The sequence below is a fragment of the Sabethes cyaneus genome, chromosome 3 (assembly GCF_943734655.1).
Source record: "Sabethes cyaneus chromosome 3, idSabCyanKW18_F2, whole genome shotgun sequence".
NCBI lineage: Eukaryota > Metazoa > Arthropoda > Insecta > Diptera > Culicidae > Sabethes > Sabethes cyaneus.
In genome coordinates this window covers 59856264-59874570 of record NC_071355.1, presented here as the reverse complement: position 1 = coordinate 59874570, position 18307 = coordinate 59856264, and the positions used below count along the sequence as shown (strand labels likewise).

Genomic DNA, 18307 nt, shown 5'->3' with positions numbered 1-18307 from the left:
ATACAGAGTCGTATTATAACCGTACACTACAGCTGTAGCACATTTTTCCAACACAGATATCAAATTCGCCGAGGTTTAGTCGTCTGGCAGTCGCAGTAAAGAATTTGCGATCTGTTGGAACAACGTACTTCTGTCATTTTTTCTGGCACACTTTCCTAACACAGACATCAAATTGGACTAGGTTTAATCGCGTTCGTAAAAAATCTGTTGGCACGAGGGGGCTTTGCCACTCTTTCTGGTATACTTCCCAAGCAAGGACATCAAAATGGTCTAGGTTTAACCGCGGTGTTAAGAAATCTTGTTGAAATGAGGATACTTTGTCACTTGTTTTGGCTTACTTCCCAAGCACAGATATCAAATTGGTATAGGTTTAGATCATCGTAAAGAATCTTCCAACCAATCACAAAGCGAGAATTCGGGTAAAACATAAGTTCATTATTTTCAATTTTTCAATAGTTCAACATCAAGAATCCATATTTTTCTTCATTTGGGTCAATTCTTAGAAGATTTTCCGATCGATTGGTGTAAGAATATTGAAAATCGATCGGAAAACCGCTGAGCTATTAGCGTTCAAAACCTTTCATTTTTCGTGACGCTCGCATTTTTCGATTTTTTGGAATGACACCCTATCTCAAAACTTGCCGTAAGACGTAGTCCTACGTCAAAACCAACTAAATATGGTTTAAAAGTGCAAGCTTTGTGCGATGCAAACTCGTATTACACGTACAATCTAGAGCTCTATTGTGGACAACAGCCGGTAGGGCCATACAAAGTGTCTAACAGCCCTACTGAGATTGTAAAACGACTTATCTCACCAATTCAGAATAGTAACCGGAACATAACTATGGATAATTGGTATAACAGTCTTGAGTTGGCTCAGTATCTGTTAAGTATTGATTTAACTTGCCTCGGTACTGTACGAAAAAACCGGAAAGAGATACCGCCAGAATTTTTACCGAGCAAACACAGAGAAGCGAAAAGCTCCTTGTTCGGTTTCAAAAAAGAAACCACATTGGTTTCGTATGTACCAAAGGCAAATCGTGGTGTTATTCTAATTTCGACAATGCATGACCAGCCAGATATTGACCTAGCGTCTCAAAAGCCAATGATTATTTTGGATTATAATGAGACAACAGGGGAAGTAGATATGGTAGATAAAATGTGTGCTGCTTATACGGTAGCAAGAAAGACACGACTCTGGACTCAGGCGTTCTTTTATGTGCTGCTAAATATTGCTGGTATCAATGCACAAGTTTTGTATTTTGCCAAACCTGACACCGATCCCATGCCTCGGAGAGTGTTTCTAAAAAATCTGGCACTTTCATTGATGAAAGGGCACCTGCAAGTACGAGCCGATATTCCAACACTTCCACATGATATAAAAACATTTTTACAAATCCATCTTCATACAACAACAGATGAACTACCACCATTGAATGACAGAAAGTGAGATAGATGAAAAAGTTGCAAGAACTCCTCAACAACAATCCGTTGTGTTTCTTGTAGTCACTTTATTTGCAAAAAGTACGCGAATATAATAACAAAATGCGACGACTGTACTTCGGATGATGACTCAGCTTAATTACAAATATATTTCAAACAAAAAGTAAATCAAAAGGTTTTTAAATAAACAGATGTGTTTCGAATTTATTTACTGTATTGTTTAATTTGACTTTCCCACCTTTGACTAGTGAAACTATTTCTGATATATCCGTAAAAATCTTCAGACAACAAAACAATTTTGACCTAATCACATACAGTAAAATAAATAACAAGTATCTCCAGATAAGCGAGTCTTAATTGTCTCTAAAGTTTTCATTATTTATTCAGCCTGTCAAGATTGTCGAAGATTCAAAAACTCAGTTATCACCAATGAAATACTATTGGCAAACGTTTTGGTGTTCTTTACCAGACATAATTTGCTTGTAATTTAATCTTTTTTTTCGATATAATTTGTTAAAAGGAATATTATTTTACCAACTGCCACATCTATCGGGACAGTTCCTAGTTTTACCGATCATTTTCAAATTTGTTTTGTTGAGTCACACAACATTGTCGAAAACAGCAACCTTCTATCTTATCACGGTCGTAATACATCGTCATAAGATTCTGATTTGATCATGTGCGCCACCTAGTGAGACAGTTTCGAACTTTGTAATGTATTACCGAATGCATCTTTTCCGAATAAAAAACTTTGTAGAACACAGTAACATTCTGTCTCGTCACGATTCAGATATTTCCAAAAAATCAATTTACTCGTCATAAGCGCCATCTATCGTATCAGTCCTAAGTTTTATTGTTCACAGCCAGATGTATCTGGTTCAGATAAATAATTTTGTCGAATACAGCAATCTTCTATCTCTTCACATACCCGAGATATCTCTAGAATTATTTAACTTATCCGTCATTTGCGCCATATGGCGAATCAGGAACAGGAATCAGGAATCCTATAGGAACTGAAAACCGCTTTTTGTTGAGCGTAGAATATAGAGAAAAAAACTATTCCGTTTAATTTATTACTGTATTTGAAATTCCGATTCGAAACATTCAAAGTTCGGAACAGTCGTAGGGAAAATGCATCTATCAGAATTCCAAATTGTATTGTCAATTTAGGTTTTTTGATTGTACCATCGAACACTTTTCTAGAAAAAGAACATTTTTTGTGAATCGTTTCTATACTAGACCTATGTAAACAGAGAAATCTGCTGCTGATAAGAAAGTTGTGAGCTGACTGTGGGAGAATCCAAAAGCACGTGCGATTTTGTCTCTTTTTTACGGTATCTCTCACGCTAAAGTTTACTCTCAAGTCTTTTGTTCAACAACAGTGCCATCTGTCACGTTCGAATTCATTGCTTCATTCACCGCGCGCGAGCTATGCGTGATCATCATTTTCCTACTCGCAACTGATAAGTTCGGACGTTCGATCGATTTACTGCGGGTCGGTTCAAAGCAGATCAGTGTTTTATAAATGTTAAGTGGAATTTCTTTAAAGGGAAATGTATTCCATGTGATTTATCCTGTGTTACACCAGTTATACGTTATCTGTGACAAGTTGAATAGTGTTCACGTGGTTTTCGGTAGAAACCTCCAGTATCACGTACATCTAACGGTGGATTTTGCTGGCGCGATGGTGTCGTTGTGAAGCACACTGCAGAGAGCTTGTGATTAATGCATATTCACCGAATTTGGACCACCCGAAAGCCTAGAAAGTCATAAATTTGATTTCAGAACATTAAATTATAAAGTCAGCCATGCAAATAAATCGTCTTGTTCCAGCATTTATAATCGTAGCCTTTGCAATAATTAGCGCGACCGGCAGCAACGCGACTGATAACGATGAACTGTGGATGCTTTTGGTGAGCGGAAAGCTCGACCAGATCAAAACAAAGACGGAGCCGGAGGTCACGCCCCGGGATACAACGATTCATTCAGAAATGGCTATTAGCGGCAATAACAATTACGAGCAGATTGATAAGACGACGCTGTCGGAAAATGCTGACGAACAGCTGTTCGACTTCAGGAATTCCTGGGAAGAAGAAACGGAAGCGTTCAAGAAGAACAGCAATGAAGATGACAACGTCACAATGCCAGCGTTGTTTAGCGTCGAAGAGCAAGGTTCCGTCGAGTTTGATGCTAGTGGTGAGCTGTTCGGTGATAGTGAAGAAATGCAAGCAGATCAGGCTGATCTGGGTGATGACATCATTGATGTGCTACGCAGGAAACCAGCATCACGTGAAGTGCTGAGTTTGCTTGGATTGTTGAAAGAGAAGAACGAGACGGATAATATGAAACTGAAACTGCAACAAGTTCTGCGACCAGTTTCGGAACGTGAGGATTTGGGAAATATTTTGGAAGAAAATAAATTATTAAGTGATTCAATTGCACCTGAACCGCTTGTATCTGATGGAGCGGAAATTCCTCAAATAACCAACATTTTAATACCAAAACTGGGCACCAAATTATCGAATATTCGTAACAATTACGAAGCCTTGGTGGAAGGGCAGCGCAGTTTGGTTATCGTATTCGATGCAACCGGGTCAATGCTCGATGATCTGAAACAGTTGCGCGATGGAGCCAAGCTGATCATCGATGAAATCACTCACCTAAAAAATAATCCAATCTACAATTATGTTTTTGTGCCGTTCCGAGATCCTCAAGTCGGTCCCCGGTTGGTGACTCGAAACAAAGACGAACTGCTGCAAGCATTGGAAAATCTTCAAATATACGGAGGTGGAGACTGCCCAGAGGCTGCTCTGGCTGCCATTTCGGATGCAATTGAGGCAGCCCTTCCGCATTCGTTTGTTTTCGTTTTCACAGATGCTACTGCCAAGGATTTTAAATTAGATCAGAGAGTTTTACGGCTTGTGCAACAGAAGCAAACTCCAATTACTTTCCTTCTAACAGGTTTTTGTGATGGAAAAAATACTCCTGGTCATAAAGCAATGAACGATATTGCTGCTGCCAGTAATGGGGAAATTTTTGACTTGAAGAAAGATCAGATCGAACAAGCTCTACTTAGTATTAGGGGTATGCTGAACATAGATCACGTCCCTTTGAAGGCTGTGGATTCTCGGACAGCCGAAACGCATGATATCGACCTCGATGTGGATGCAACCCTGAAGGAGTTTAGCGTTAGTGTAGCCGGCCATCGACCAAACATCGAAATAACTGATCCTCAGCAGGTTCCGTACAATAAATCGAAAGCCATATTGGATCTGGAGAATGTGAAAGTTGTAAATGTACCGGATCCGATAGCGGGCAAGTGGAATATCAAAGCTGGTTCTAACTCGCCTCACTCGGTTCGGCTTTCAGGCAACAGTGATGTTAAGTTCAAATTTGGTTTCTCGCAAGCCAAGCCAACATCGATTTCAACGCTTTTCCGTCAACCCGTTCTTGACGCGGCTAACATACTGACAATTCAACCTTCTCAAACAGATGGATTCGATACGTTATCGAATGTGACGATCACATCTCACGACACCGGTGATGCTGGGGCAACTTCATTCAAATTTACACTCCCACTCAATAAAACTCTGCTAGAAGATTCGTCCACCGTTTATACGACCGACGCCTTCAGGGCTCCACGACAAAAGTTCAAAATAACCGTCGCCGGAAAAGATGTGGATGGCAATCGCTTAGATCGCTTGATATCGACCGCTATACAAGCTGCCGGATTAAGTGCTCCAGAGCTTTCGTTAGACTTTACCGATACAGAGCTACTAGAAGGTGATGAGCTGCAGATCAACTGTCGCGTTGAATCTCTCTCCCCAGTTGTTGTTCAATGGAAGCGGTTCAATCGACAGCTATCGGAAAGAAATTTCAAGTAAGTAAACTTTAGTGATATCCAGTTTTAATACCTTAACTGTCTAAACAATTAAAAATAGTTTAACAGATTCCTTTAAGCTGCAAATATCAAACGTAACGATTAAAAACTCGGGACGCTATGCATGCCATGCAAAAAACAGTATAGGCGAAAATGAAATAATAGCTGTTGTTAAGGTCAAAGCCCGTCCAGAACCGGTAGTAGGTGTTTACCCAAAAGATATTGTAGCATTCGAACATGAGGCCCTTATAGCACTTCGTTGTATTACGAAAAATATCAGTCCTAAGGTTCCAAAAATATGGAGTTTCAACGGAGTCGAACTGGAGGAAGCTTTCGGAAAAGAATATCTTGAATTGTACCATATTACATCTAAAGACGCCGGTTCCTACGAGTGTCGAGTCGAATCCGATGGAAGAATGATTTGGGATTCAACTAATCTCACGGTGGAATACGCACCCAAGGCTCCTGCAGAGCTATCAAATATAGCAACAGCTGCCTATGGTAAACCACTAGCTTTGGAATGTGGTTTAGAAGGAAATCCAAAACCTTCAATTACATGGAGTTACCGACCTTTAGACGAGCTGGAAGAAGTGCCACTTAGAGAAAATGGTTTCACTCTGACGCTGCCAATAATTTCTCCAGAAGTTGAGGGTTCGTACGTTTGTGACGGTAGAAATCGTCACGGTTCAGCAAGAAGAACCATTACGGTGATAGGCGAAGCAAATGGTAAGCTAGATCATTCAAAATGGTATTAAAATTCAAGACTCTTTACTTGTAGAGCCTCCCAAAATCCCTAGGCCGGATAATGCGATCGTGTATGTTCAACCTGGGGATAAAGTAATACTGAACTGCTCTTGTGACCTTTGTCAACCACTAAGTGAATATATATGGACAAATGAACGACTAACGTTTGAAAGTAGTCCTCATGATGCGCAAAATAACGTCGAAGTTAGTTTAAATATCGATCAAACTCGTAATGCAGTACAGTATCAGTTGATTATTAACAACTTTAATCCGGGAGATCCAGGCATCTACAGCTGTATTCTGTCCAATGCGCATGGAGCCGACAGCATCGTTGTAGAAGTTCGCACGATGGAAGCACCTTACATAGACGGAATTCTTGTTGATGAGAAGTTTGTGGATGCCGAGCACGTTGGACTGGATGATTCAATACATCAACTCACTTGTGAAAGTACAGGGCTTCCAGAGCCGCAAATACGATGGTATTTTAATCGACAAATCATTAATAAGACAGATACACGATTCAGCTTGGTAAACGACAACAAAACGCTCGTATTTATGGAGCATTTCAAACAAGATCATACTGGTCTCTACCAATGTCTAGCATCGAATCCCATGGCAACTCACATGAGTGAACTTTCACTGCGACACGGTAGCCCTCCGTACTTCCCCAGAACATCTCCCACATCCATTAGCAGTCGAGTTGGTGAAGAAATATCGCTCGAATGCCACGCCTCTGGAGTACCGAAACCGGAGATAACGTGGTATTTCAACGAACAACCACTTAACAGGAGCATACCCTTCGAAGCCACCCTGGAAGACTCCGGAATCTACAGGTGCACCGCAAGCAACGCATTTGGAGAGCAATCATCCGCGACCACCGTGGTTGTTTATGGAAAGCCACAGTTTTTGCTTGGTCCTCCCGAAGATACCGCCATTGCCGCGTCCCGTGGCGAAAATGTTAGTTTCGAGTGCACAGCGATTGGATTTCCGAAGGTAAGCCGATCCAAAGCCTAATGAACGTAAATATGTATCGGTTGACGTGTTTGATAAGCTTTTAGCATAATTTAGTAATGCAAATAATTTTGTTAATGCAAATGCTTACCTTTCATTTAGTTTCTGTACACAGTTACTTACTTACTTAATTGGCCTTACGTCTCATGCCAAGGCATAACGCATAACGTGATTCTTTCATCTAACTTGGTTCATGGCAGCTGGTCTCCAGTACCGCGCCTCTTGCTCACTGTTACCCTCTTTGAAAACCATTTGCAAAAATCATTTTGGTAGTTGTATAATTGTCCGGCATTCAGGCAACAAGTCTTGCCCAATATATCAGTTCGGCTTTAGCCACCTTCTGAACACTGGGTTCGCCGCAGAGACACGAGAACTCATGGTCTATTCTTCGTGTCCATACTCCGTTTTGTTGCACTCTTGCACGATCTCTTGCAAGGTGGTTTTTAGCATCCGCAATTCTAAAATTCCAAACGCTCGCAGGTCATCTTCCAGCAGTGTCCACGTTTCATGGCCATATATGACAACCGGTCTAATTAGCGTTTTGTTCAATGTGCACTATGTACGGAGGCTCAAGTTGCTCACCCGGCAGCATATTACTCGTTTTCGACGTAATTATCTTTAACCCAATCTTCTCTGCTTCGTGTTTTAGTCGGGTATTCCATCTTCCATGTGAAACCGGGATCTGAGAAGAGAGAGAGAGCGAAATTTTTAGCCAGCAATTGTCTCGTCTGAGTGTGTCCCTATATGTCTGTGTTTTGGCACATACTTAAAAAGTCAAGAAAAACCGTTTCCAGGGTCTTTGTTTAGTAAAGTGGAGGAGCACCTCTTGTAAATCTCTAAACTCTCCGCTACATCCATCTTCCACGCAGAGCAGTTGTTAATTACTTTTGCGTTGTCAATGGTCAGCGGATGGTTGTCGTTGAAGACGTGCTTAGCCACTTTTGATCTAAAATGATGTGTCAGACCTTTCTGGGCATCTCTTGATGCTTTTGTTACCTCTGCCAAGTGTTCTTTAGTTCGTGTTTCCAGATTCCTTCTAGTCTGACCGATGTAAACCTTCTCGCAATGTGGGCAACTGATTTCATAAATCCCGGATTTTCTTTGTTGTTCAATCGGGCCTTAAGTTGATCCCAACTTATTTTTGAGCTGGTTGTTTCGGCTCGTGTAGACTAGATCAATTCCAAATTTCCTCATTTTCCAACGGAGAGGGCGTGTAATGTTTGTATTCTAATGTAATGTCGTATTCTACTGCCACTCTTTTGAGTTCTGGTGTGATTGGTGTAAGTGTTGTGAGTGATTTTTTGTATGCGTCTCTTCTTTTTTGGAAATCATGTTCTGGATTGTCGTTTCTTTATATCCGTTTAGTTTTGCTATTTGAAGAATGTGTGCTAGTTCTTTTTGTTTTCCTAGCTCACTTAACGGTAATGTTTCCATCCTATGTATCATGTGATGGAAAGCTGCCATTTTGTGTTGGTGGGAGTGGTATAACTCGTTTGGTGTTTGTTGGTTTTCTATAAATTTCAATTTGTGTTTCTGTGCTTTCAATTTGTCTTATTATTATGATATCCAAAAAAGGAAGTTTTCCATCTTTTTCTATTTCATATGTGAAGTGTATGTTCCTGTGTGTACCATTCATGGCTGCTAGAATGGTTTCCAGCTCTCCTTTTTTGATGATGCTAAAAATGTCGTCGACGTAGCGCCACCATCTTGTTGGGAGTACCTGGTTTTGTTCCAGCTTGTTTTCAAGGTTAGCCATGAATAGTTCGCACAGAAACGGAGATAAAGGATTACCCATCGGTGCACCTTTCAGTTGTTTGTAATAACTGTCCCTGAATGTAAAGTAATTCTCCTCCATACACAAACGTGTCAGCTTCAAATATCCTCCCACCTTTTTTCTCCATGCGTTATCCTCATGCTGTTTCAATAGCCAGTCTTCCAAGAGGCTTATCGATTCTTTCACGGGGACGCTTGGGAATAAGGCCGTAACATCAAAAGAGACCATTATGTCGTCTTCTGCTAGTTCTCTCAATGTTTTTAGGTACTAGACGAATTCTCGTGTGCTACTGACAGAACGCCCGAGCAGAACTTTATAGGCATTCTTTGAAACTCGGTTACCAACCACTTGGCAATCTTTTCCGTGGGTGATCCGTTTGCCGTGATTATTTCCCGCATTTCCGTTCCTGGTTTGTGTATTTTGGGCTGTCCTTTTATTCTGGGTAATGTAGGGTTTGAAATCCGAAAATACGTATCTGTCGTGAATAAAATATACATAGTAGAATTAAATTGGATAAGTTTTCTTCTTTTTTAATTTTAGGTTTCGTATTCTACTAAGATGCTTCAAAAACTTCAGCCATTATAAGTCGACCCTTCACAAAGCCGGCTTGATAACTTCCCACAAATCTATTGGCTATTGGCGACTGTACATGGAATATGACTTGGCATCGCTTGATAGTTCTAACAATCCAGCTTAATGCCTTTCGTTGCTACTAACACAGTGGTAACAAAGTAATTGTAGCACCTGATATAGGACTAATTCTGATCATAAATGAGTTGATGCAACTAGAAGTGATAAAATTGTGTAGATAGGAGAAATAACCGCGTTTTTCCCCTCCTCCGGTAGTCTTTCGGTATCCCAAATCTTAACAATCAATTGATACAAACAGCTTGCCAACTTGTCCGGGTACATTTTGAACAGTTCCAATACCAGCCTTTCCTGCTGCTTTGTTGTTCTTCAACTGATGGATGGCTTCTTTGCCTTCGCTTATCGATGAAGGTGTCACAACTCCGTTGCTTGCTGCACCAAAAAGACATTTCCTTCACTATCACGGTCTTCCATCGGCACGCCATTCAGTTGTTCATCTTAGTGCTGATTGCATCTTTCGAGCACCGCTCGGTCGTCTGTCAAAATACTTCCATCTTTATCTCTCATTTCTGTTTTTTTAAACGACAGAGTTCGCGGTTAGCTATTAGAGTGCAGGTCAATTGCAGGGCCAGTGGTTACGATCTCATTGACTCTAACAGCCTCTTCCAGTCGAGATTCGAACATACGACGACTGGTTTATTAGGCCAGCGTCATACCTCAAAGCCAACTGCGAGGCGATCTTGGGACACTCGTCACCAATTTCCCAGTCGTTTTAGAAGATGAAAATCACTCTCGACCTGGTTGAACCATATTGCACGTTGAGCTCCTCTGTTCCTGGGGACGGTGGGGTTGTTGAAGAGAACTGTTTTCGTCGCACTGTCGTCCGGCATCCTTACGCCAGTCTTTTGCCAGTGCCTGTAGCGCGTGATTCATACACCTCCGCTTTCAGTTTATAGTCCGCCAAATATCGTTCGCAGCATCTTCTGCTAGAACACGGCAAAGGCGCATATCTCCGTGAGCAACGTTACAGCTTTAAGTCCATAAAGAACTACTGGTCTGATAAGGATTTTATACAATGTCAGCTTCGTACGGCGACGCAAGCTTCTTGATCGTAGCGTTTTGCGAAGGGCAAAGTACGTCCGATTTCCCACGTGAAAGCACCGCTGGATCTCGTTACTAGTGTTGTTGTTCGCGGTCACTAGCGATCCTAAATACACGAATCCATCTATCAGTTCTAGTTCGTCACCGTCAACAGTTACGTTTGTTTCTTTTACGCCTCTTCCCTTTATGCGTTTGATCTACGACGCATTTAGCCCAATCGTCCTAAACTTTGCTTTCAGTCCGGTGTAGATTGCCTCTGCCGTCGCAAAGTTCCTTGCCATGATACCAAAGTCATCTGCAGAGCCTAGAAGTTGATCACCTTTGGTGAAAATCGTGTCTCTCGTTTCGATGCCCGCTCGCCGGATCATCCGCTCAGGGCGTTGTTGAACAGCATGCAGGATAAGCCGTCAGCTTGTTGCAACCCTCGCTGCATCTCGAAGGGACTTGAAAGTGTCCACGAGATGCTCACGAAGCCTAGCTGGTCACGATCGACTGTATCGTATGCTGCTTTTAAATCAATAAAGATGTGATGCGTGCGCACGTTGTACTCTAGACATTTCTGCAAGATCTGTCGGGGGTAAAAATTTGGTCCGTAGCGACGCGGGACCCGCCTGATTCTCTACGAAACCTTGCCTGATAATTCTGTACCTAACCTTGTGCTTTCGGTTACAGCCAGCGTAACAGCATCTTGGAGAGTATCCTGTAGGCGGCCCTTACCATCGTTATGCAGCGATAGTTACAGCAGGCAAGCTGATCACCCTTTTTGTAGATGGGACGAACCACTCCTTCCATCCATTCCTCCGGTAGCTTCTTCTCCTCCACCCAAATCTTGGAGAAAAAAAAACCACTATAGAGCCATTGCCAGCGTTTTTCGACCATGTTTATAAAGCTTGGTGGTGGCTTGGTTGGTCTTCAGCAACCCGATTTCTCGTTTGACTTCTCGGAGGTCTCATAAGGAGCACTCCTTGGTTTACTTCCGTTTCATCAGCTTGTGCAACTTCGTCATTGAGGTGTGCATCGAAGAACTGGTTCGGCCACCTTGCGTTAGTTTGTGATTAGATTCCCTCCCTCGTCCCTATACATGTCAGATTTCGGTGTGTAGTCCTTACGAGATTGATTCACCTTCTCGTAGAACTTGCGCGTGTCATTAGCCCGAAACCGTTGTTCTAATTCTTCACGATCTCTGTTTTTCTTTTGGCGCTTTTTACTCCTCAGGATAGTGGTCAACTGGTTCCTAGCTTATCAGTATTTTTATAATTTTTCCATACAATTTTCGTTCTCTCTACCGCTTGCTGGCATTCCCCATCAAACCAATCAGTTTCCATTCTCCGGGGCGCTTTACCTAGTGCAGGAGCAGTCTCTCCGATGGCCGAGCATATTCTGCCCCAACCGTCTTCGAGGTTTGAAGCACCTCTCGGAAGAATGCAGTGCCTCATCCAGTATTCGCACATGTTCTGGACAAATTGTGGCTTATCTAGCTGCTTGATGTTCAGCCGAGGAGGACGGCTTCGACATTTCTGGTATACGATTGACAATTTTGAACGCACATATACTGCTACTAGGTGATGGTCAGAGTCAATATTCGCACCCCGAAGGAAACGTATGTTCGTGATGTTAGAGAAGAACCAGCCATCTATAAGAACGTGGTCATTCTAGTTCTTTGTACGTTGGTCAGGTGATCTCCAGCTGGCTTTGTGGATATCTTTGCGTAGGAAAAGGGAAGACAAATCTCGTCTAAATAATCTTCTTTTCAATAGCCCAACATCAGCTGGACATTTGAGGATCAACCGATTGATATAGAAAACGTTGAGTTCACCGATATAGGTTTATTGATCGTGAATGTTACAAGGTTGTCCCAGGGTACCTACGTTTGTAATGCTGAAAATGCGATTGGAAATAATCAAAAAGTCTACTACCTAGTCGTGAAAGGTAAGTACAGAACCTAAGTTTGAGCAAGGCCATCAGTTTCGTGTGTCATTTTTCAGAACCACCAAAAGTTACCAGTAGCATTCCTGAACGCGCTCAGTTGCTTCCAAACCAAGAAATTATACTTAACTGTGAAGGCGAAGGAAATCCTCCGCCACAGGCTTCTTGGCGTCGGAATAACCAGCTGCTGAATACAAATGCAAGTTTAAAGATTGCCTACAATCAACAATCCCCTGGCAACTATACTTGCACACTGGAAAACGAAGAAGGAAGTGACAGCCGATCAACGGAGATAACAATTCTGAACCCTCCAACGAAAGCTGTGAATGCCTCCGAAACTGGTCCAGTTGTGCAGGCAAAGGAGAACAACTCTCTAGCACTAGTTTGTCCCTTCGAAGACTATGAGAGCTTACTCTGGCATCTCAACGAGCGCAATTTAGACAGCTACGTTGACATGTCGGATGTGCATACATTGAAAAATATCCTACAAATCGATCGACTTCGTCAAACACACGCTGGAACGTACACGTGCTTTGTTGAGAATCCAGCGGGTAGAAATAATCATACATTTATTGTGGGAATCCTTTCGCCACCGAAAATCGAACACATCCTACACGGAACCGCAGATTACGACGGGGAAGACGACGATGAAATCGATTCTTCGAGTGAAACGAACGTTGCGGAAGTCACGCTTCTACGAGGCGAGGAGTTGCAGCTGGTGTGTCACGCAAGCGGCTCACCACAACCGACAGTATTCTGGAGTAAAGATGATTCTATAATCTCCCGGAGCAGTGAATTGGCGATCGAAGACATCGATACACATCACAGTGGCCTGTACACGTGCGTAGCCGAGAATGAGCTGGGCAATGCCCGCAAAGTGTACCGGCTAGACGTTATGACATCGCCCAGACACTGGGGGGAAGCGATCAATCACATCGAGGTGTTCAAAGATGAAGACCTACAGTTGGACTGCACGATGCGTGCCAACCCTCCTGCGTTGTTCCACTGGATGAAGGACGAGTAAGACCTTTAGCATGATTCAATTGGTTTTTTAAATTAACAAATGAATTGTACCATTTTAGTATAATTCTGGAAGAGTTTGAAGATGTTTTGGACTTAAGCGTAATACAACCGCAGGATTCCGGTCTGTACACTTGTGAGGCGGAAAACATTTTCGGAGTCGACGAAAAGAAGTTCCAAGTTACTGTCTATCGTAAGTTTTTGAATTTGGTTTTTGTAAATCTTTTTATCAATAACCTGTTTAAAATTGCAGAGAGTCCGGAAATAACGCGCTTCCTCGAAAGACAAACCGTTCTTATCGACGAACCGTTGACAATTTCTTGCCAGGCTAGCGGTAGTCCACTGCCAGTAGTCAGCCTCATATATAAAGGTGAGGTTCTTGCGTCAACGACTGACGCGGATCTCGATTCCTTGGCCCTCGATCAGTCCTATCGGATCACAGGCAAAACATACGCTCTACAGAAGCAACTATTCTCGGTTACAAAAACATCCGAATACGAAATTCAACTAAGCCTCCACCAATCGAATGCGACACCTAGTTCGGCTGGCAAGTACCTTTGCTTAGCGCAAAATGCTGTTGGTTATGACGAACGAAAATCCACCATCGAGGTACTCGTTCTACCGTTTGTTCAAGCAAACAAACTCAAAGCCGGACCCGCTTTCCATATCTTGGAGGGTCTTCCACTGTTTTTGTTTTGTCCTATAGCAGGTCATCCGAGACCTTCCATCAGCTGGTTCCGCAATTCAAAACCCATTAAATCCAACGATCAAACCCTATTCCTATCAGCAACGAGCCGAAAAGATGGTGGCAATTATACCTGTCTTGCAGAGAATTCCGTCGGGAAATTCGAGCTCACGTTTTCAGTGAGCATTTTGGTGCCTCCGACGATGATAAATAGTGTAGTTTTCAGCGACAACGAAGCCATAGCCGATCAGCCGGAACAGGAGGAAGTGTCTATTTTGAAAGGTGATAACGTTACACTGGACTGTGCTAGTTTGGGTAATCCAACACCGGAGATATACTGGACCAAGGTAGTGTATTTGGATGAAAAATTGAACGAACGCCTGCCGAATAAAGATTCAGTTTTGGAGTTGTACAATATCGAGTCAACATCGACATATTCCTGCTACGTAAACAACAGTGCCGGATCAACGCAGAAATTGTTCCACATAGTGGTTCAATCACCTCCGCAGTTTAAGGACATCGATTATGCGTTAAAACCGATGGTGCTGTTGCATCATAGTCTTGATTTAAACTGTGAAATGATTGGCGTCCCGGAAGCGGAAGTAATTTGGACCAAAGACGATACGCCGTTGAGCAATGAACGGTCAGGATTCTTCCTGGCGTCCAATGGTCAAATATTGAGAATCTCAGGAGTGCAATCTTCGGATGCAGGAAACTACAGGTGCGTCGGTCGCAACCTGCATGGTCAAGTTAGTCGTGACTTTCATGTCAGCGTGGAAGGTGAGTTACTTAGTGTTTGAGTGCCGGTAGAAAAGCAATTCTGATTATTTCTTGTTCCAGTTCCTGTGAGCTGGTCTCCTTGGGGTGAATGGAGTGCGTGCAGTGCAACTTGCGGCAAAGGAACACAGTTTCGGTCTCGCATCTGTCTTCTACCGAGCGGTTCTCCGGCCCATGGTACTCAGTACAATTGTGTAGGTGAGAATGTTCAGCTTAAGAACTGTGAAATGCTGCCGTGTTCAGTGAACGGTGGCTGGGGAATATGGAGTAGGTGGAGTAATTGTTCACTGGATTGCATCGTCGAGTTCACCGGAATGAAATCCGTTAGTTTTCGCACTCGTAAATGTGATTCTCCGGCGCCGTCACTGGGAGGAAAACCTTGTGTTGGGGATGAACGTGACGAGACTGTATGTAATGTGAAGTTTTGTCCTATCAACGGCGATTGGACTTCCTGGACTAACTGGACACCTTGCAGTGAGACTTGCGGGTTTGGTCGGTCGATTCGTTGGAGAAGTTGCGCTAACCCGGCACCTCGAAATGGTGGCCTTCCATGTGTAGGTTCGGAAAGCGAAATTCAGATATGTAAAATACGCGAATGCATAGTGGACGGCGGCTGGTCGGATTGGGGTTCTTGGTCTAAGTGTAGTAAACCATGCGGTGTCGGTGTGCGTCATCGGAAACGCTCTTGCACAAATCCGGAGCCCAAAAATGGTGGCAACGAATGCGAAGGGGAAAACATAGAAGTCGATAAATGTTCTAGCAAATCCTGTCGAAACGACGCACTTTTGAAAAACATCAACCGTGATTCAAAGGTAGATATACCGAAATTTTTAAAAATAAGATACTTTATATTGATATTGTTTTTTCAGCGCAAATTTTCCCCTCTTCTAACGTACGAGACGAAACATCCATCCTTGGAAAATGAATATGAAGATGTTTCCATGGATAATGAATCACAGAATTTCAAAGTGATTCGAAATTTTGAATTCGTGGAAGCCCCACCTGTTGAATATTCTGACATTCCAACCGAGAAGGATTATGACGACGATGGTTACCACAAGATCACCGTAAGTCTTAAGAACACGGTACAACTATCGCCAGATACGACAGCGTACAATCTGAACTTTGGCGGAATCAGTAACGCAATACAGTTCAACTGTGTCGCCGGAATGGTCTACAATGAAACACTTCACAGATGTGTGGACCTGAATGAGTGCGAGACTGGCGATCACAGTTGTAATAGTCAAGGTCAGGTGTGCGTCAATACTAGAGGTGGATACGAGTGCCTTTGCTCGTCTGGCTATCGAATGGTACACGACGATTGTGTGGATGTTAACGAATGCCGAGAGGAAATCCACGAATGTACACATTTCTGCACGAATGAACTTGGTAGTTATAGCTGCTTTTGCCCGGCAGGTTATACGATGGCGTCCGATGGGAAAACATGTAGCAAACGACGAACTCGGGAGCAGCCTGCCTATAGTATCATAAACTATGAAATGACTTGTCCCGAAGGATATCTTCTGGAAGGCAATAAGTGTGTCGGTAAGTGAATATTCAATGAACATCAGCAGATGTTTTTCAATACAAACAAAAAATTCCAGATGTCGACGAATGTGCCTTTAAAGAAGACGAATGCGGTGAGGGTCAAACTTGTTTGAACACCCGAGGTAGCTACGTATGCGTTCCAACAGCTTGCCCGGAAGAATATGAAGAGGACGAACTTCTAGAGTAAGTAAATAATACAGTTCCTGAATCCGGGCAGTTACGATTTCGTTTTCCAATTACAGGCAATGCTACCAGGACTGTCGCTTTGGCGTTAACCAACGGTGCCCCGATGGAGCACACGTAGAGCAAACCCTAACGTACCGAGTGATAGTTCTGAACAAGTACAGTCCCAGGCAACCGCTAGCCACTCTGGCCATTCCGGCCTATCAACGCACCACGACAGAGACAACGTTTTCCTTTCTAGAGCAGACCTACGGTCAGGTATTTAGTTTGGAGAAAACTCCACAGAGCTCAGGTGCAGTCTACCTGTACGGTTCGAAACGGATGCAACGTGGTAAGATCTATAAGCTGAAAATTGTTGCACATGCGTTTGGTATTGAATCGAGAGTTATGGACTACGTTCACAAATTTACCGTTTATGTGCATCTTATCGAGCAGCTCAAAAAGGTTCACTAAGTACAGTGAGCTTGCGATAGTGAATATTGACAGCTATACACTAAAAATATGTAGTTGATAAAATAGATTATTTACAGAATTAACATAAGGTAGTCTGTATGCCAAAAACACTAACAAATTTATGTTTACGTCATAGATAATTTAATAAAGACTGGAGTATACTAAAATTGTGACAACTGAAGGATATTGAACTCTTGGGAGTTAAATAATGAGTCCTGTCGAAGAATTTCTAGCTAGTGGACATGATGACACAGGGGCGATTCGCTAGCTCGCTCTGACCGATTCGCTAGCTCGCTTGCTAGCAGCCAGCTAACTCGCCTGACTTATATATTATCATTTTCCCACCCTTTCGTACGCGAGGAATTATAACCGTCGCCAGAATCGTCGCGGTGGCAAATATCGTTTATTTTGTCAAGTAAATCAATAGCTTACGTGCTAGATAAGCATAATATATACTTATAACTTACATACAGTCAAGCAGATTCTTTCTGCGACGATTTCAAGCTATCAAAAAAGTGAACAGCGCGTTTTGTTACCAAAGAAACGGGCAATATCTCCAGGCTTCCATCACTCTTTGTTTTTTGTATGGTAATTGAATTAATATTTTTTTGAAACGGTGCACCGTGGTGGTTCTACAATTGATAAAGGGACGGTAGCGGGTGTTGTGGGTTCGAATTCGGTTATAATCTCTCAGATTATAGCTTGTTTCGACCCATGTACCTTCCAGCATTGGACAAAAGGTAGAAGTCACAACGACAACCTGTTAAGCGTTAATCCGGCGAGCAGGCATCGAAACGAGAGAAACGATCTTCAGCAAAAGTAGCCAACTGCTTGCCTTCGCAGACGACCTCGATATCATTACTAAAAATCTTGAGACGGCGGAGGACATCTACGCCAGACTAAAAATGAAGCATAGAAGAATTGCATTACAAATAAACGCGTCGCAAATTATACATATGGTAGGAACGGACAGTGACTATTGACGGCGATGCACTGGAAGTAGTTGATAAGTTCGTATATTTGGGATCTCGACGCACTTAAGCTGGAAGTTGAGCCTATTTTTCCCTCCGCAAGACGTTTCGATCAAGGAGCATACGCTGACGCTCAAAGCTGACGATGTACAAAACGCTAAACAGTAGTCCTCTACGAATTTGAAACAGTAACTTTGTATACG

General features: G+C 42.7%; 1 protein-coding gene across 2 annotated transcripts; it reads left to right on the top strand.

Moving 5' to 3' along the window:
* Positions 1–2910: 2910 nt before the first annotated feature.
* LOC128741709 (hemicentin-1-like) lies at positions 2911–17284 on the top strand. 2 transcript variants are annotated; one of them, XM_053837695.1, is made up of 11 exons: positions 2911–5323; positions 5385–6049; positions 6102–7060; positions 12299–12470; positions 12527–13487; positions 13550–13680; positions 13741–14952; positions 15013–15761; positions 15819–16494; positions 16554–16680; positions 16740–17284. In XM_053837695.1, the coding sequence occupies exons 1-11, from the start codon at positions 3252–3254 to the stop codon at positions 17131–17133; spliced, it is 8118 nt and encodes a 2705-aa protein (XP_053693670.1). In that variant the 5' UTR covers positions 2911–3251; the 3' UTR covers positions 17134–17284. The 2 variants fall into 2 exon arrangements, with proteins under 2 accessions (XP_053693670.1, XP_053693669.1); XM_053837694.1 differs by having other exon boundaries at positions 15013–16494.
* The last annotated feature ends 1023 nt before the right edge of the window (positions 17285–18307 follow it).